This window comes from Temnothorax curvispinosus, unplaced genomic scaffold, assembly GCF_003070985.1.
Source record: "Temnothorax curvispinosus isolate PA1 unplaced genomic scaffold, ASM307098v1 QBEX01010466.1, whole genome shotgun sequence".
Classification (NCBI taxonomy): domain Eukaryota; kingdom Metazoa; phylum Arthropoda; class Insecta; order Hymenoptera; family Formicidae; genus Temnothorax; species Temnothorax curvispinosus.
The window spans coordinates 1-18,755 of NW_020220246.1; the positions used below are offsets into that span (position 1 = coordinate 1).

An 18,755-nucleotide genomic window follows, 5' to 3' on the forward strand; every position below is an offset into this window, starting at 1 on the left:
ACTCTCAAATGCTGTGCCACATTTTATGTTGACAGTTGAAATGTAAAATTAATGCAATAGAAAATAAAGAAGGGAATTGTTTTGTATCAGTCAAAAAGAGATCTTTTTATGGCCGATGCAAAGAAAGTCATTGTCTTCTTTATATTTTGCAATACTTTACGCTTAAACAGACTTATTAATAAACGCTATCTCTCTTTCATAATTCATATTCGTTTTCTAACGATCGGTTTTTTAAAATCCCCAGAAGTAATGTAAATTACAACATACTACATTGTATAAAAAAATTATTTATTCTTAAAAATTTTGTAGCTTGTTTGCGATCATTTGTATTGGTTATATATAAAGTCATTTAGTAAATATACAAATTTTATACAGTGTATACGGATTCTTATTTCAGCCTAATTATATATTTTTATCTCTACAATCTTATTAAAAGTAGAAAAGTTTTTATTTTTTCAGATCACACGCAGTATAGTATAATGTAGAAATCTAGATTTTGTAAAATTAAATATTTGATATGTAATCTATGCATAAATTATATAATTATTTTGAAGTAAATGTCATGATTGTACGATATAAATATAATCAAGTCATTTATCTAATAAAATAGAAGAGAACAGTCATCAAATAATGTTAATATGTTATGTATTAGAAAAAAAGTATCATGATATCGTATTGAGATGAGAATATAAAAATGTAAAAATCTTTACAGGTACAAATCAGATTTATTTCCTGAAAATCGGACGAGAATATTTTTATAAAACGTACAATTTATTGAATCTATTGCGAGTCGACACATGTTATTTCCATGAAATGCATATAAATTAGCACAGAATATTTACAATTATTCACAGAATGCGTTTTTACTAACCATTCGTTCTTCTATCTTAATGCATGGAAATCCATGAGTTTTTTTTAATCACACATTTTTGTCACTGTATCTGCATTTTGTATAAATTTGCTGTTTACTTCGGCTTGGTCTCCTGATCGTTGACGTATCTTATATAAATTTCTCGCTCGTCACTGCCGCCCGGCGGAATCTCGGCTTCGTTTAAATATGAAACACCTATCGCGAGAACGGAACCGTCATGGCTAAAACTAAGCGCGGCCACTCCAGCGTTGTATCGGTGAAATTGGCACAGTCGTTTCTTATTAAAACCATCCCAGATATTCACGTAACCATCCGAGCCACCGGTGGCGAACGTGTTGTACGCAGAATGGAAGCTAATAGCGTTCACCGGATAAATATGCTCGACATTATTTTCCTTTATTCTGTGGCATTTGAACGCGTACTTTTTCTTCTGGGCTTCCGGCATTGTGTCGAGATACTCGACGGCGACTCGACCCTCTATGCTACTTAATACGTATCCCTAAATACAAAAGTAAAAGAATATAAAGAATGCGAACATATGCTCAATGTAAATAATATCAACTGAACGGTGTGATAAATTGTGAAAAATTTATGAAAGATAAACGCACCTGTTCATTAGGGAAACCTTTGATGCAGCGCGTTTGGTACTTTAAACTACTTTCTCGTCTCTGAAACATGCCCGCCATGTTTCTCAAATCCCAAATGCAAACTTTTCGTTTTGCCGTGCCCACGACGAATTTGTCGCCGCATACAGACAAAGCAAGGACTACGTCAGGTTGCAGATAACTACCGACGCAGGTAGGTGTTCGTGGATCCCATAGTTTTACCGCGGCGTCCCAACCGCCAGTTAGTATCGCATTTACGGCTGCGCAATACTCTATTTTTCTGATCGGTTTCTCATGTGTGCCCATTATTGATTCTACAGACAATATTTTCAATATATACTATGTGATAAAAACATTAACAAAGTAAAATAACAAAATTAAAAAAGATAATAGTACCAGTATTGCTATTTATGTCATACATTTTCAGAGTATTTCCTAGACCACCGCTATACGCGTGAACTGCATCCTGCAAATAATTTTGTGATAAAGAAAATTATCAGAGAATTGTCAGAAAAATAATCGAAAACTTTTGAAAGTGTTAGGTAACGCAATAATAGAGCAGGTGAAAGATTCAGATTTGCTTCTGTCATCCTATTAAAGACATTAGAGACTTAGAGAACAAATTTCAATATTAACTTCTTTGTGACAGAAACAAATACAAGTAAAGCTAAAACGATTTATATATATAAAACATGATCTAAAGTGTCTTTAAATTGTACAATTGAGCAAAATGAAAGAAATTAGTTACCTGAAACGCGACGTCCAATACTGGTAAGTCGTGATTGTACTTTAGCCTCATCGTGTTAGCGTGTATGTCGTACAGTCTTACTGTACTGTCCCACGACGACACTAATAGGAACTGTGTGGAGTTTGGTCCAAATTCGACCGCAGAAATTGCGTCGGTCGGCGGTGACTTTATCTTAAATTCAGTCCTGGACTCCATTCTGCCAGAAGTACAGTCAGTATTTACAAGTGAGTGTGAAGTTCGTTGGGCAAACTTTGACCAATGCTTAGGTAGAATCGCAGTTGCAGTACGAACGAAAGGAGAGTATCTTATGAGTTATCGTAATAAGTATCTCAGCACCAACGTACATACATACGAGTTGCAAAGACAAATCATTGTAAACACAATATAACCTACAATCCCGACGAGCGTGCGCTCGATGAGAATTTCTCACATACTTACTTGATACAAAATAGCTGAGCAATGCAGTTAAAAAGGGATCTTCTAGATCGTATATAATACGAACGTTCGCAATTACTCGATACGCGTAATCTTCGGTGTAATTAAAAGAGAAAGTTTGAAACACCACGATTGTCGCGGCCCGGGACCCCTACCACGTTCTCCCTCCTCCCATTATCAGACGTGTCCAGACTACTCCAGACGTGTGAATCGTGTGATAGATAATTATGGAAAATAATACAACATAAATTAAAATTGAAGATAAATGACATGTTATTAATATTAAGTTGTGCAGTAAAAAAGCGTAGGATTTTTTGTCTGATAAATATCTGCGCTGGAGACGAAAATAGATTAATTAATAATTAAAATTCGAGGACCAATCTCTTTTCATTTATGTGTCTACCTAGTTCCGGAAAGCGGAGTAGCGGACGCGTTAATTCCCTAGCGTGCCTAACTTCATGCGCTAGCGCCACGACGCCGAGCGCCCGCACGGAGAATCGTGGATTTACGTCATTTACGTCGCATCTCGCGCTCGCGTCACGTCGCAACGCTTTGGACGAAATGGCGGAGAAATCACGTCGTGTGGCGCAAACCGAAGATTTATCAAACGTCGAGTTTGAAACCAGCGAAGATGTCGAGGTTATTCCTACCTTCGACAACATGGGTCTCCGCGACGAATTGTTGCGTGGAATCTATGCTTACGGTATGTCGTTCACCGCTCCTCGTTACGAGCTAACCTCACTTTTTGCGCGGCTTATATATTTTTTTAGATTGAATCGTAGGTCAGAGGATCGGTTTACAAAGTAAACAGATCATTTCGCACGTATAATTGACGCAACGCGCATTTTCTTTCCGCGAAGACATTGATTATGGCAATTTTTCGTCGCAGTCGTTAACAACTTATTCTGATTTGTTTTCATATATTTATACTTATATAATAATAATTTATTAACTCCAATTACATAGCCAAGAAGTAGACTTGGTTGACAATGTTTTTTTAACCATTTACTTGCGCCATACTTGACATTCCTATGTTGTAATTATCGGCCTATCTTTTTATTTTAATCTTCAGTCTATCCTTCCTCTTCTCTACCTCCTTCACCAACCTCTCTCTATATACTTTCTTCAATACATTTCTCTTGGTGGTGTCTAACTCGTTGCTCCAGAACCTCTTCCACAATCTCTCTTTATTATTCTTTCCCAAGTTACGTTTATACTTATATTTATCAGATTTTTTTCTTATTTTCATCTTTTTTTTCTTTGTAGCTTCGTTATCACGATCAAAGTCTCAACTTGAATGTTTCTAAATATGTGAAAAGTGAGATACATTCTGTTTCTATTTCTATGTAGGTTTTGAGAAACCGTCAGCCATACAGCAACGATCTATTAAACCTATCATGAAGGGCAGAGATGTGATAGCTCAGGCACAATCTGGTACGGGAAAAACTGCTACCTTCTCGATTGCGATATTGCAGTCGTTGGACACGCAAGTACGAGAAACTCAAGTTCTGGTTTTGTCTCCGACTCGAGAACTTGCCACTCAAATCCAGAAGGTTATTCTCGCATTGGGAGACTTCATGAATGTACAATGTCATGCTTGCATTGGTGGTACAAATCTTGGAGAAGATATCAGAAAGCTTGATTACGGTCAGCATGTAGTGTCTGGCACACCTGGTAGAGTATTTGGTAGGTATCATAATTTTTATACATAAACATAAACGTGTACATAAACATACTAACATTTATATAAAATTGTGAAACATCCAGATATGATTAAGAGGCGAGTACTCAGGACTAGGGCTATTAAAATGCTGGTATTGGACGAATCTGACGAGATGTTGAACAAAGGTTTCAAGGAACAAATTTATGATGTGTATCGATATCTACCACCAGCGACGCAAGTTGTTTTAGTTTCGGCCACTTTGCCGCACGAAATTCTCGAGATGACTAGTAAATTTATGACGGACCCCATCCGTATCCTCGTCAAACGGTAAATAATTTACCTTTAATTGTCACTACTAAACCACGTATATGTATATGTTGCTCTAATTATTTCTGATTCCAGTGATGAATTGACATTGGAAGGAATCAAGCAATTCTTCGTCGCTGTAGAACGAGAAGAGTGGAAATTTGACACACTCTGTGATTTATATGACACGTTAACGATAACGCAAGCGGTTATATTTTGTAATACTAAACGTAAAGTAGACTGGTTGACGGAAAAAATGCGAGAAGCCAATTTTACAGTATGTTCTATGCACGGAGATATGCCACAGAAAGAACGAGACAACATAATGAAAGAGTTTCGATCTGGCCAGAGGTAAGATAAAATCTTAAAACAACATATTTACAACAACGTATTTTTTACAAGAATTTATATTAATACAATTTCTTCTTTTACAGTCGCGTGTTAATCACAACGGATGTATGGGCGAGAGGAATCGACGTTCAGCAGGTGTCGCTCGTAATTAATTACGATTTGCCTAACAATCGTGAATTGTATATCCATAGAATAGGTCGATCGGGACGTTTCGGCCGTAAGGGTGTGTCGATAAACTTCGTGAAAACTGACGATATAAGAATTCTCCGAGATATCGAGCAATATTATTCTACGCAAATAGACGAAATGCCGATGAATGTGGCTGATCTGATATAAAGAGCGAGATTTATGCGTAGATTAAATGTTTCACGTACAAAGATTTCTTTAACTTCGATTACTTGTCAATATGCAGGAGACAGTATGATAATACCAATAATATTACATACCAACAGTTTCCAAAACCAGTTTACTTGAAAATCCTTTAATGTCGTATTACCCGTAAGTTATTTTTTAGCATATAATTTAGACTATTCTTGTAAGAATAATATAATAAACAGAGTATTCCATCACTTTTGAATCATGTAAGTGATAAAGCTGTTTGAATGTAATATGTAAGAAAACTGGACTAATACTTGTTTCTACATCTATTAGGATGCATCATTGATAATGCAATTTTTTTTTTTTTAATGAGAATGGAATAAATTTCTTTTTTTGTACATGGACTACAAAGATATTACTTGTGTACAATACTATGAGAAGCGATGAGTAACTTTTGTTAATAAAGTATTTTATGACTTTAATTAATCTTTTTTTTTTCTATGTAAATGCGAGTTTTAATATAGAAATTAGCAGTATCACACACACAAACACACACACAAGATAATGCATACATTCTACATACATATGTATATACGTACAAATAATCAATAACTGCTGTAGCTGCTCCAGAGTTCAGATGGCAGCGCGGCGTAGCACAGTAACACGCGTTGAAATAAAGCCAAAATAGAGAAACTAAAAGCTTCATGTTGACAATGCGTAATTTTACAGACACAAGTGAATATAGTTTACCGGATTGAAAATGTGGGCGAAATATCTAAGATGCAATAATGAACTAGTGATAAGAATAATCGTTTATTTTTATGATAATAACAGAAGTGTGTTATGAACGTGTAATTTTAAATAATATGTATTGATTAAAATATTTTAAGTCAAAAAGGTAAATATAATATAAACGATACGAGTGAATAAAGTAACGGCTACAGGTCACACAATGTGTGTACGTGTAATTTCAATTTATTTTTTTATTGCTGTTTTAATAGGTTTTATAATCAATTGATGAAAATTAAACGAAAAATTGAAGGAAATGGATCAACAAAATGATTGCACGATTCAGAGAGGGCAACCATTGCGTCGCTATCCAAATGACTACAAAGCGGAAGGACATTCGTCTACCTGTATGTGTTTAGAAATTGTTCTGCGACTACAAGAATTGATATTTTTCAATATTTATTATCTTTTCCTTATTTTCTTCGTTTACAGTAAGTAAAACAATGACGAATCAACCGCAGTATTCGAATACGGGAAGGCCCACTGTACGCATTGCCGTTTATTTAATGACGGGAGTGTTCTTAACAATGGAAGTTGAACAAAACGCAACTGCACAGCAGATTTTCACGATAGTGCAGTCGGAAGCGGAGCTGGGTCTATCGAGATTCTCCTTGGCAACCACCACGCCAATTTTTGCACTGTGGATGTGTTCTTCGCAGCTGGAAGTTCAATTACGTCCAACACACAAGCCCGTGGAATTGGCTGCGAAATGGAATTATCTTGTAACCAAGTATACCTGTCATATAGAAGACCCCGACGACGAGGAACCTTTGTTATATTTTCGTAGAAATATATTTCTCACCAAGTCGGAGGAAGAACAGATCAAGGATACCAAGGTCCTTGAACTGCTCTATGCAGAAGCCAAGTACAATGTTCTGCAAGGTACGGAGAATGAAAGAAATAAGATCCTTTCTATAAAAATTATATAATTTTATTTATAATATAAATTCGTCTTTTTGTCCAGGACGGTACGCGTGTGATGGTCCTGCACGTTACGCTAGTTTAGGAGCGTTACAGGCCCGAATCGAGCTTGGGCCTTATAACGCGCAAACCCACACCCTGGCGTTTTTCCACAGACATCGCGGCCGATTTTTACCGCATTATTACGCTTCTCCCAGTCTTCTATTAGGATTGGGACTCGGATTGGGACTGGTGGGTGGCAAGGGAGCACCCGAGGCGCACCTTCTGGAGCAATACAAGCGAATACCCAGTCACAATGGTAGCGCCAACGCAAATCCCAAGAAATTGATCAGAAAGTATCTCGAGTTCTGTTGGAACTTACCGTGCTACGGCGCGGCCTTCTTTCAAGGGCAAATCGAACGACCCGTTAGGGGACTCGCATCCTGGATCACTAATCGCGATATGCAGGTCCTCATCGCGATCAATACGTCGGGGGTGTACATAGTGGATGACATGCAATGCGTAAGTGCGGTGTTTATCAAGCTGAAATTCTCATTTAAATGCGATAATTTCGAACGAAACTTTGTATAAGATATATTTATAGAATATATAGTATAGTAACATTTGAAATATATTTATGTAGAGCTTGCTATTAGGGCTAAAATACTCGGAATTAAGCTGGGAAATGGCGAAACCCTCGGATGAGAATAATCCGGATTGTCTACCTTGCTTGTTCGTGCAATTTCCGGTACGAGAGAACGGAGCGCGTGTCTACAAGATTCTGCAAGTATTCTCAAGACAAGTAAGTAAATCATTTTGAAAATTATTTACCTAACACGTATATTATTAATAATATAATTAATACACGTATTTACACGTAATTACCTTTATAAATACGAAATATTGTACAATAAAAATCGCTGTTTCAGGCGCCAATGATGGACACTTTAATATCCGGCTTTGCGGAGGACTATCGCCGTCAATTTATTAACAGCGATAGCAGCAACGATCAGTTGGATCATCCGCTAGTTTTCCCTAGTGGAAGCTTCACAAATAAACTTAGCAAATTCACGCTGGCCACTTTTGACGATGAAGGTAATGAAACAATGTTACAAGATCGTCATATATTTATTTATTATTCACGATTTATTTATTATTATATTATTCGCGATTTATTTTTTTAAATCATTTTAGGTCGATGCATTGGTCAAATGGGGTCGTGGTCCTTTCGATAAATACATTGTGATTGTACATTTTGTGATGCCAATATACTCTCTGATGATACAAAATGAGTATAATTTTTTAAAATACTTAGAAGTTCCTTTTTACGCGCGCGAGGTAATATACTTATACATATGTATACATTTTTAAATATGATTTTTCAATATTTCTGAAGCACTTGGAGATGCGGATTTTGCCGTAAACGATCTACCAGTATCCTGTATCTCTGCGGCACCACATCTCTGTGCCGATTGAGATACGTTTCCAACACGTGCATATTGAAGCTTATCTCGTTTATCTTGGCTAGCATCTGTTCCTCCTCCGCTTTCGATAAATCTACAGTCTGCACGTAAATATTTACAATAATTATATCGAAATATATTGATATTACGTAGAAAAGATTGTTCGGTGTGAACCAACGTACAGAACAAAGCTTCCAACGAACCTGCGTTAGAAGGGCTTGCATCCTTTCTAGTTCCGCAGCCTGTTTTTCGATCATACGTAAAATACGATTTGCTTTGTCAATGGACATTTGCTTGAAGTCGCTCAAACAGTCGTCGCGCAGCAGATATGCTTCCGTTTTACTGATGTACGCCGGGTTGCCTATTCGCGCGAGATATGGCCCCAGTTCGTTTATCTCTTGCACAACTTCGCGTTTACTCGGTTGCCTTATTGCTTTCTGAAAGCGGATTGTGCAGTTGATTAATAAAAGAAATTTCAATTAGATCGCTGATAAATACCGTATCCAATTCGGCTGCTGTCTCGGCTGTTCGATTTCCGTCGAATAATGAAATTGTGAACTGCGGATTTAAATTTTCATCGGCTCTTCTTCGCAGGAACGCTACGATATCGGCTTCGGCATCTCTGATGTGAAGTACAGAGTGGTCTTCGTCCTTTAGATGCTTATCAAGCGCATAAAAGAGGTCGAGATTTTTCTCCGGCGGCGCAGTCGGATCTGGCTGAAGTAAAGATTTCAGATTACATCGTCATCTTCTCCTTGCCAATATTTTTGCTATAACGAAAATTTACGTTATATCCGTGGGTCATCGTAGGATCGAAGACTAAACGATCCCCCCTGTCCGCCATCGACGGTTTTATAAATGTACGAGTAGCTCGAGTACTCCGGTCTCGATCGTAATGAAATTTAATGCAGATTTCATTTTCGATCATTGTGAATTCACGAATAGCGACGTCCTTGCAAGCCAGAATTTTTTCGTTCCTATGATACTTTTCAATGATTTTCTGCGAGATGCAAAAAGAGTCAATTAATTATCTCATGTATACTGTAAATTTAATCGACTTTTACGAGGAACGTTACCGAAATGCGTCGAGAACGGACACCACCGTCCGTCACCGTATTGTCCTGGTCCACCGAAAATTCGGCGTGTCTGTGAAAATAATACAATTAAGAGTATTAAAATAATACAATATTACGTATTCATAGCATGACATTTTTATGCGAGAAAAATTTGTACGTGCAGGAAGAATGTGCAAGACATGACAAATCTGATTTTCGTTCGAAATCTTTCTATTCGTTCGAAATAGAACTAACACGACAATAATTAAAATTAGGGAATATCGATTCACCTGTAATACAGAAGATCCTCACGGTCCACGTAATGCTGAGTCAGATATAGCGGGCCTATCTCGATGCGCGACAGTCCATCGAACTGCGCGCTATCGTAGAAATCTATTGTTCTTTCACCGTTTATCAAATCGCCATTGGACGCAGAATAACGATGCGCTGAAATATTTGTTTACCATTAAAAGAACGATACACGGAGCTCGCGTTCCAACATTTCTTTTATTCCGAATTGTATACCTTTGCAGTGGTCCGGTCGACCTTTCTCAAAGAAATCCGTGACGGTATCGGCGACGAAGTCTTTCCTGGATTCCGTAAGACAGTCACCTCTGTTGGAATACTTCTCGTAACTTTGGACAGGAGTAGTATATTCGTAATCTTCGTAGACGGTTACTCTTTGAGTTAAACCGTCAGCTCGAACGTACGGCGCGTATAATTCTACCTTGGCCTTTTTGTAAAGTATCGTTTTACCGCCCCGTGGATATCGTCTTTCAAAATCTGAAAAAGCGAAATATTGGGTAGGTATAGATAAATATGTAACAGATTATTCCAGAGAACCATTACTACTGTATTCACTGATTTTAATTTCATTTTCTTGATTACACGTATAATTTCATTCTTTTAAAGACGTAAAAATATGGAAAAAGATATATATTATTTTATACCTAATAATATTACAATAAATTTTATTTCTTAAATATACATTTGATTTAATAAGCTTTTTTAATAGAATGATTAACCAATATAAAACCTTTATTAAGAAGATAATGGAAATGGAGATATCACTATTTCAATCTTAATTTGAATTTGCTGTCTATATATATGTATCTAATAACATTTTATAATCGTTAGACATAATTTACTTAATCCTCTTTCTTAATAAAGGTTTTATCGGTCTAAAAAACGTGGTTGTGACGAATGCTAGCGACAAACTACGCGATTATTCCCTACGTATGATTAACTATTATCGCATATAATGTCGCGTATCAAATTTGCAAGTGTTACGAAATGTCACGATGATTACGCAGATACTTGTCTCAAATATTTTAGACACCTCGCTCTCAATTGAAGTATTAATTTATAAATCTATAAAGATCGACTTAAAGTAGGAATCGAGACGGGAACGCACGGGAATTATAATTTATCGTTTCAACGCGATATTTTAGACAGTAATTATTTCCTTGATAACGCTAAAGGCCATCGCACACAAAATTGCATAGGTTGCATAAGCGTGGCATAAGACCGCTGGACCAATGAGCATCTTATGTAAATTAATATGGCGACTTTATGCTGGATGCTCATTGGTTTAGCGGTCTTACGCTACGCTTATGTTAAGCTATGCATTTTGTGCGCGACGGCCTTAACGTTCCCGGATATTCTTCCATCGCGCTTTGAATTTTCGCGCGGGTTAAATATGGCGCTTATTTCAGACAGAAGTGTGCGATTGGTTGGATCTAAAAGTGAGAACCAATCACGCTTGATCGCTACTTAGGGCTCGGTGAACGATTGTGGTATTGGACGCTCGCCGAGAACGTAAGTAATACGCGACTCGCCGGAGCGTCTGAGGAAAGGCTAAGGATATATCGACAATTTATTAACGACATTATTTCCATTCATACGTTCGTATTGCGCGTCGAACAATTATGAACAATACGTTTCGAATCGATCGTGCGACGTGCATTCTCCGAACGGTCAGTCGCGTCTCAAGTCAATTGTTCAACAACTCGCGTTGTGTCGCGTGATGTCGCAGTGAAGTTACCGTTTTACTTTTTCTGTTGTGGAAAATCGCGGGAACGAAACGGAGATTGACCGCGAGTCGAGCGGCGTCGCGACGCGTGTGATTAGTAAGTACCACACACACGGCTGCAGTTAACTCGGTTCTCTAACGTTTGTCGATCTCAGAATGTATATATTCGACGTTTGAACGTCGTTATTTTTCGGAGCGTGGATCTCGCGAGGCTCCATGAGGCTCGCGCGATCGGAGTTCGTCGTGAGAACAGTGTCAACAAGACAACGACCTATCTATTTTTCATATCAGATTATATAATCATTGATTTTGCAGTACGATGTGATAATATCAAACGCGACAATATATTACGCGTGTATTATATAGGCGCGCGGAGAATGGACGAAAAAGTGCAGATGGGTGCAACAGGTGTAGCATCGTTACAACAAGTATAGCTGCTGGTAGCTGCTCTCGACGTGTGAAGTTGGCCGCGGCTTTTACGAATCCCGTCCGCCATCTTGCTCCGCGTCTCTCGCGTTCGTTGCTTCCAACTCACGTAACTTCGTAAGATCGGAACAGAATCTCTCGAGGTATTCGTCGCGTCGCGGAGTGATCGTCGTCGGGAGTGCCCCGCACCGAGTGCCGCGCGATGCGTTTTAGCTACTGGCGTAACGAGTGACGATTAATAGCGAGTGTCTTCGCGATTTGTGGATCTCAGAATGGAGCGCCGCGAAGGAGTCGCATCGGGTTTCACCGATTTGTAGTTATATCATCTCTCGCGTTGTTCTTCCGTCCCGACGTGATGAAGTCACGATCGGGGGCGTCGCGCGCGATCGTCATCGGGAGTGTCGTGCCAAATATCGTGCTCCAGTGCTCCGGTGATTAGTATGCGGGTGATTAGTGATGTGAGACTCTTGTGTGAGTGTCAAGGAGCAATATGACGAGATCTGGGAGGAAGTAACGGTCCAGGGTCCAGGGGGGTTCAGGCGCCGGCGGAACAACCATGGGTAACTTATTTATTACCGACTTCTTACTTACGGAATATTCGTCGCGGTTTATCACCGCGACGCAATAGGCCTGTTCGTTTTAGCTGAATTTCTTGCACGGTTTATCATTCCTCTTTCTTCCCAGGTAGCAAAGTGACGTCAAATGACGTCTTAATAACGTCTTAGGCTGCATTCCGATATTCACTGTCAGCAACTTTCAGTGCTGAAAATCTATAGTATACGTGATATAAAATATAGATTTGCAGTACTGACAGTGAATATCTGAATGCAGCCTTAATGACGTCTATGACGCAGCGTTAATGACATCTTTGCTACTTGGGTTTTCACGTTCTCAGGTAGCAGAGTGATGTCAAATAACGTATTTATAACGTCTTAATGGCGTCTGTAACATCAATAATATGTCATTAAGATGTCTTTAGACGTCATTCTGCTACCTGGGTTGGAGAGAAAAAGGGAAAAGATGAACCGTGCAAGAAGTTCAGCTAAAACGAACAGGCCTAAAGTAATGTTTGTAGTGATATTAAATACACATTTGACTATTTCGAGAATTTAAAATATTTAATATGAAATATTCATAACATTATAATATATTTATATATGTACCTATAACAATTTTAAAGCCTATCCTTAGATTATATTTGTGCATAAAAATTATTTCTTTCGACATTTATCAAATTTTCTAATGGTTCATGGCCTAAATAAGGACGATTCTTGGAAATATTGTTTAACTTTTTTGTTAAATCTGTTTAAAAGATATTTAGATTAAAGAATTGAACATACGCAATAATTATCTTTTGAAATGTGAGATATTTTGGGCGCTGTTTTAATTTGGCTGTATCTATTTGTTACAGATTAATGCAGTTTCAGCTCCGCTGTTGCGCATCAGTGTCGGTGAGTCTTGAGTTATTTGTATATAAGCTTTAATGCTATAGTAATTCTTTATGTACCTGAACTGTAAATTCGGATTTCATTCACGTACGAGGCCGGCATGTCCAGATGCTTGTCTTGTTTCACGCCTACGTCTTCCTCGGTTTCGTCCGTGTCTTTTCGCGCGATTCGCGGTTCACCGGGAAGCAAGTGCTCCCAGAGCTCGACTTTACTCAAGTCCCAGTTGATTTCCGCGCAGCCCTTCTCGCGAGGCTGCATATTCACCCAATAGTTTTGGTCGTTCCAAATACTTTCGACCCCCAGATATAACAAATTGGTCTCCTCATCGGTCGGGTTGTAAGACGTTCCGGAGGAAGGCTCGGCAAAAATCGGTTCGGTGATTTCTCGGTTTCTTATGCCTTTATCTTCCGGTAAGATGACCACCCACGCGTGTATTCGATGACCGAAATACTTATCTGGCTTTGGACGCTCGAATTCCTAGGATTATAAGATTGAATGAACAATCACGATGCGGAGTGACATATCAAATCGTATAATTAAGAAGTATCTATCTAATCGTCTAATTGTCTAATCTAGCGTGTGATCTGTGTGATCTAAAATCATAAATAATGATCTAAAAATCTAACATGTCTAATAATTAAACACAATCATAATCGGTAGCAAGCTCTATGAAGGGGGAAGAAATCTTTACATGTTTAATCTTAATTTATCTTCAGTATGAAAAAGAACCCTTTAAATCCTGATTATGCGTTATTGCATTGAATAATAAGATATATTTATATTAGATTAGATCCATTGAGAAACTAATAAGATATAGGCTGCATTCGGAGAGCGTGCTATTAGCGCTATTGTATCATTCTATCTTTATCGCTCATTAAATCTAAAACAAGGATAGAATAAGCAAATAGCGCTAATAGCGCGCTCCCCGAATGCAGCCATATTTATATTAGATCCACATTGAGCAACTAAATTAAAAATTTCTTAATTAACATATCAAAGATAAAACGGTATCCTTTTATACACGTACAGCGATCATCCTCTGTCGCTCTTCTTCTTGTCGTTGCAACTCCGCCTCCGTCTTCGCTCTCTCGCGATCTTCCAACTCTAAGAGGAATCGACTCCTGAAGTCCGGCGGTGCCTTTAATCGATACCTGTCGATTCTCGGCTTGTCGGCCGATGGCGGTGTTCGCTCCGGCTCCGGCAAGTACGGGCAGGTTCTTCTGGTCATGTCGCATAGTACTTGTTCGCGTGACGCATATCCGCTCACCACGAACGCGTTATAACTCTGCCCCAGCAGCAAGCTCGCCAAAAGCGTCGCGCACTCGAAACTATTGCCCTTCTGATAGTTCAGCACCCACGTCGGCGAGCGCAGGTGTTCCGGCTGAAAGAAGGACCGCGGATCGTTAATGATAAAATGGGATTCTCACCCGATCGCGTCGTTCGACAAATTTGTTCTTAAGATTCTAAGATCTCACAACGATGACTTTTTAAAAGCGCCCTTAACAGTTTTCTCGATTTAATAAAAATCTAGAAAATGCAGGTGAAAAGAGTTACTACGGTTTTGTATATATAAACACCGATAAGATACCGTTAAAGATCGGCAAACTTACGGAAGTTTGTGTGCCAGACTCCAGGTAGTCGAAATGATGACAAATAACATTAGCCTGCTACCTGAGACTTGGATGATTAGCTCATGATATAGGATTTATTACTACTCAAATTTTAGAATTTATTACTACTTAAATGTTTCACTCAAATGTTACTACTACTCAAATAAGTATATATATATTTTATGACACGATAACATTTGATTTTTCTTTCTCTCTCTCTCTCTCTCTCTCTCTCTTCCTCTCTCCATATGCACTATTATAATAAAAAAAAAAACAGTTTGTAGCCTTTTTTTTATTTGCTATGATCTCGGTAACAAAAAATTATACACTTTATTATACTCCCCGGGAAATTCTACCCCTATTTCATATACTTTTAAGAAAAATTCGGTCAAATGGTTTTTAATTCGAAAAACTTCTGATACCGGTTTCCAAAAAAATCGATATTAAAAGTATATGAAATTTAATAAAAATTCGGTCAAATGATTTTTAATTTCAAAAATTTTAGTACCGGCTTCCAAAAAGATCGATAACAAAAAATTATACACTTTATGGCACTCCCCAGAAAATTCAACCCCTGTTTTATATACAATTCTTTGAAATTCCGTCAATTATTTACCGAAAAATTGAAGAAATTAGAAAAACCGCTTTCCAAAAGATCGGTAACGAAAAACTATACACCCTATAGCACCCCCCGGGAAATTCTACCCCTATTTCATATACGTTTGGTAAAAATTCGGTCCATTGATAGTCCTCCGATAATTATCAATAAAATTAGAGATAACGTTGAAGACCGACGTCACCAACACGAAAGTTTGTGCAGATTGAGTAGCAAGCCGTAAGCTGTTACCCTCTTGCGGCAAATACTGCCAGTAATTCAAACAACAGTATCCTTCGAGGATAACTTTAGAAATGTAATTTTAAAGGAGCATAAAAGGACCCTGCGCACAATAGAGTATGTACATATTAGGAATAAGACTAAATATATTGAATATTAAAAATCGGAATTAGAAATAATAATTAAACATAATAAACGCACAATAGAAAAAAAAATATAAGATATAAGTATAGGAATATTCCTACATTTACATATCCTAATATTTAATATTTATTACAAGAATATTCCTATATTATTACATATTATAATATTTAGTATATTTATTCTTATTTCTAATATGTGCTCTATTGTGCGCAGGACCTAACATATCGCGTAACGTTGGTACAATAGCAAACTGTAAAATTATCGTTCGTGTCATATAGATTGTTGCAACTGTCGCATATAAAGGGATCCTCTTTCACCGATGAAGGATAATCGTGCGCTGGCGCGCCCGGCATGTGCCTCGTGTCAGTCGACAGAGAGAAGTAATAATAATAATAATACCAAAGAGTAAATACGTGAACACATTCAGTAATCGTCGACGTGAGCGGTAGGGCTGTGAAACGGAGCGAGATAGAATGTATACAAGCAAACGTGGGGAGCACGTGGCGTGGCGTGCGTATCGTCCTCGGTCCATGACCTACGCCACTGTATTATAATCTACGAGTAGAATTTATTGCACCGTACAACGTGAACGCCGCACTCTCGTTCTCTCTTCGGTACTTTGTAGGGCGATAGAGAGGGAAGGAGAGGTGGGGAAAAGCGAGATAGTAACAGAAACAGACGAGGAGGAAAAATACGTTGCGAGGAACGTTGCGCGTCACAACGCGTGTCCCAGTGATCGCGTTTAAACAGTTTCCTCCCGTCGCCCACTTTCCCTCCACCCCTCCAGCCCCCTCCCACCCTCCCACGATATCCCGCCGTCGCTCATGCCTCTTTCTCCCTATCTATCTATCTCTCTCGGCTCTTCAACTTTTTATCTCCGACAAATTGCCGAAGAATAATCTCGCGGGAAAATTTCGCGGAATAGAGGCATCGAACGCGGATATTTCTCGCGTCACATCTCTCGCTCCTCGCGGATTTCGCCGCGTCTTGGGAAGCGCTATACGGGAAGGACTCTTTTTTGCAGGCGCGTAGTAGAGAAGCCTGGGACGACGACGACGACGACGAGGGTAGAGAGATGGTCAGTGGGTGGCGGCGACGGCAACGGCGGTATCCCTCGACCCTTTCGCCCACTTCCGCCCCCTCTGACCACCCGACCCAACCCATACCGAAGCAACCTACCTCCCTTCCCCGGCCCCTTACCCCTTCGCGCTCCCTCATCGCCGCCGTTGCCCTCGGCCGTCTCTCCCCGCGCGTCCCGCCTCGCCTCGCTTCGCCTCGCCGCGCCGCGTCGTCATTCCGTCCTCCTCCCCCCGTGTCTCCCCTCGTCACCCGAGCCGCGCCGCGCCGCGCCACGCCACGCCGCGCCGCGCCGCGCCGCCACGGCCCCGCGCGTCACCCTCATTCCGCGCGACCCCTTCGACCGGCATCCACGTGGGACGCAAGACGAGGGTGTGAGGTAGCAGACAACGCGGAGATACCACCGCGCCGCGGCAGCTGGCGCAGTGTTTCTCAACCATGAACTTACGCGAGACCCGCGTATTAATTCGTTCGCGCCGCGCCGCGCTAGCGATAATTTACAACTCTCGGACTAAAGCTGGATGCACGCTCGCGCATACGCACGGATGTATTACGAAATATATCCCGAGCGCGCGCGGCGAGATGATAAATAGACCACGCGGGGATTTAACAGCCACTTGGGTGAAAATTACGAGCGCGCCAGTATTTTGAGATTTTCTGTTTTTCTTCTTTTGCGCCTATCCTTCTTCCCCCTTCACGCTCAGTTAATCGTCGTTCCACGTCCGTTGCCGGAATTTCGCTTTCGACCGTTAAACGACCTGTCTTTTATCGGGATGTCACGCTGGCGATTTTGCGAAATTGTAATTAATTACTTTTTTCAAGACGCGCGTTTCCTCGTCAACGCGCTGACCCATTTCACCGTGTTCGTGATTTTTAACTCGACCCGGGCGACGCGAAACCGCGCGCGGCAAAATGGCGCGCAGTAACGAAGGCGCGAGGTTGTTAAGCGCGACGAAATCGTGCTTTAAAGCGGATGGATTCAAACGGGAACGCGAGACACGCGCGCGCGCGCGCGCGCTCTCGTCGGGGCGAATCGTAAAAGATGGACGTCCGAGAGACATGGTACACGCCGTCGCGATCCGTCGTCTAAATATATCGCTCTCTCATCGACGTATCTCGTTGCCGACATCGTGCGTCGCGCGTTCGCTCGCGATTCGCCCGCCTTTTGCCCGTGACGGAAAGAGAAAAAGGGAGAGACAAAGAGATAGAGAGGGGGGGGGGGCGCCTCGCGGGGATCGCGAATCTCCGGATTTATACACGGTACAACGTCGTTACACGAGCGTCGCGCTCACAGGGAACGAGCGAACCGGGCGATGATCAAAGTAGGACGCTCGAAAGCACGGATCGAAGCGCTGATTAGTCGAGGCTTCGAGCGAGGTGCTGCGAGATAGCGCTTTTCGGAGCGCCTCGATGTCGTGCCGCCGGTGCCGCGCGGCGTATCGAGGACGTTATCCGTGGACCCGAGCGTCTGTGTGCGTGCGCGTGCATGTGTCCCGCGTTCGCGCGCGCCCGCGCGAACCCTCATGTACAGGTTGGTGTGCCTGTGTACGAGCTCGCGAGGGAAGATGGAACGGTGGAGCGAGCAACCGAGGGAGAAGCGCGGTCGGTGACGAAGGGGAGGAGAGCTCGCTCTCGCGAGTACGAGAGGGCGACAGGGAAGGAGGGAGGGAGAGAGAGAG

General features: G+C 40.5%; 4 protein-coding genes across 4 annotated transcripts; 2 read left to right on the top strand and 2 right to left on the bottom strand.

Annotated features, from left to right (window-relative positions):
- Nucleotides 1-591: 591 nt before the first annotated feature.
- Nucleotides 592-2,842, bottom strand: LOC112460365 (mitotic checkpoint protein BUB3). The gene is made up of 5 exons (XM_025025007.1): nucleotides 2,663-2,842; nucleotides 2,225-2,420; nucleotides 1,873-1,942; nucleotides 1,480-1,790; nucleotides 592-1,370 (listed from the first exon to the last, which is right to left on the bottom strand). Exons 2-5 carry the CDS (start codon nucleotides 2,417-2,419, stop codon nucleotides 966-968), a joined length of 981 nt encoding a protein of 326 aa, XP_024880775.1. The 5' UTR covers nucleotide 2,420; nucleotides 2,663-2,842; the 3' UTR covers nucleotides 592-965.
- Nucleotides 2,843-3,220: 378 nt separating this feature from the next.
- Nucleotides 3,221-5,779, top strand: LOC112460364 (eukaryotic initiation factor 4A-III). Its single transcript, XM_025025006.1, has 5 exons — nucleotides 3,221-3,362; nucleotides 4,010-4,345; nucleotides 4,427-4,649; nucleotides 4,725-4,979; nucleotides 5,063-5,779. The coding sequence occupies exons 1-5, from the start codon at nucleotides 3,221-3,223 to the stop codon at nucleotides 5,313-5,315; spliced, it is 1,209 nt and encodes a 402-aa protein (XP_024880774.1). The 3' UTR covers nucleotides 5,316-5,779.
- A 39-nt stretch (nucleotides 5,780-5,818) lies between these two features.
- LOC112460363 (putative FERM domain-containing protein FRMD8P1) lies at nucleotides 5,819-8,270 on the top strand. Its single transcript, XM_025025005.1, has 7 exons — nucleotides 5,819-6,195; nucleotides 6,299-6,433; nucleotides 6,519-6,968; nucleotides 7,051-7,508; nucleotides 7,630-7,788; nucleotides 7,916-8,081; nucleotides 8,181-8,270. Exons 2-7 carry the CDS (start codon nucleotides 6,343-6,345, stop codon nucleotides 8,219-8,221), a joined length of 1,365 nt encoding a protein of 454 aa, XP_024880773.1. The 5' UTR covers nucleotides 5,819-6,195; nucleotides 6,299-6,342; the 3' UTR covers nucleotides 8,222-8,270.
- A 71-nt stretch (nucleotides 8,271-8,341) lies between these two features.
- LOC112460366 (dynein regulatory complex subunit 7) lies at nucleotides 8,342-14,791 on the bottom strand (the record flags this gene model as incomplete). The annotated part of the gene is made up of 9 exons (XM_025025008.1): nucleotides 8,342-8,550; nucleotides 8,653-8,886; nucleotides 8,948-9,166; nucleotides 9,237-9,449; nucleotides 9,526-9,595; nucleotides 9,795-9,951; nucleotides 10,030-10,287; nucleotides 13,470-13,887; nucleotides 14,438-14,791. Coding segments are annotated over 9 exons (2,106 nt in total), but the record flags the coding sequence as incomplete, so codon positions are not given.
- Between the last annotated feature and the right edge of the window lie 3,964 nt (nucleotides 14,792-18,755).

Excerpts from the sequence above, each read along its gene's own strand:
- LOC112460364 (XM_025025006.1), top strand. The coding sequence starts at position 3,221 with ATGGCGGAGAAATCACGTCGTGTGGCGCAAACCGAAGATTTATCAAAC. Across the intron at positions 3,363-4,009 it reads GCGTGGAATCTATGCTTACG|GTTTTGAGAAACCGTCAGCC; the intron begins GTATGTCGTTCA and ends ATTTCTATGTAG. Across the intron at positions 4,980-5,062 it reads GAGTTTCGATCTGGCCAGAG|TCGCGTGTTAATCACAACGG; the intron begins GTAAGATAAAAT and ends CTTCTTTTACAG.
- LOC112460365 (XM_025025007.1), bottom strand. The coding sequence starts at position 2,419 with ATGGAGTCCAGGACTGAATTTAAGATAAAGTCACCGCCGACCGACGCA. Across the intron at positions 1,791-1,872 it reads TGACATAAATAGCAATACTG|AATCAATAATGGGCACACAT; the intron begins GTACTATTATCT and ends TATTGTCTGTAG. Across the intron at positions 1,371-1,479 it reads AAGGTTTCCCTAATGAACAG|GGATACGTATTAAGTAGCAT; the intron begins GTGCGTTTATCT and ends TTTTGTATTTAG.
- LOC112460363 (XM_025025005.1), top strand. The coding sequence starts at position 6,343 with ATGGATCAACAAAATGATTGCACGATTCAGAGAGGGCAACCATTGCGT. Across the intron at positions 6,969-7,050 it reads CAAGTACAATGTTCTGCAAG|GACGGTACGCGTGTGATGGT; the intron begins GTACGGAGAATG and ends CTTTTTGTCCAG. Across the intron at positions 7,509-7,629 it reads TAGTGGATGACATGCAATGC|AGCTTGCTATTAGGGCTAAA; the intron begins GTAAGTGCGGTG and ends ATATTTATGTAG.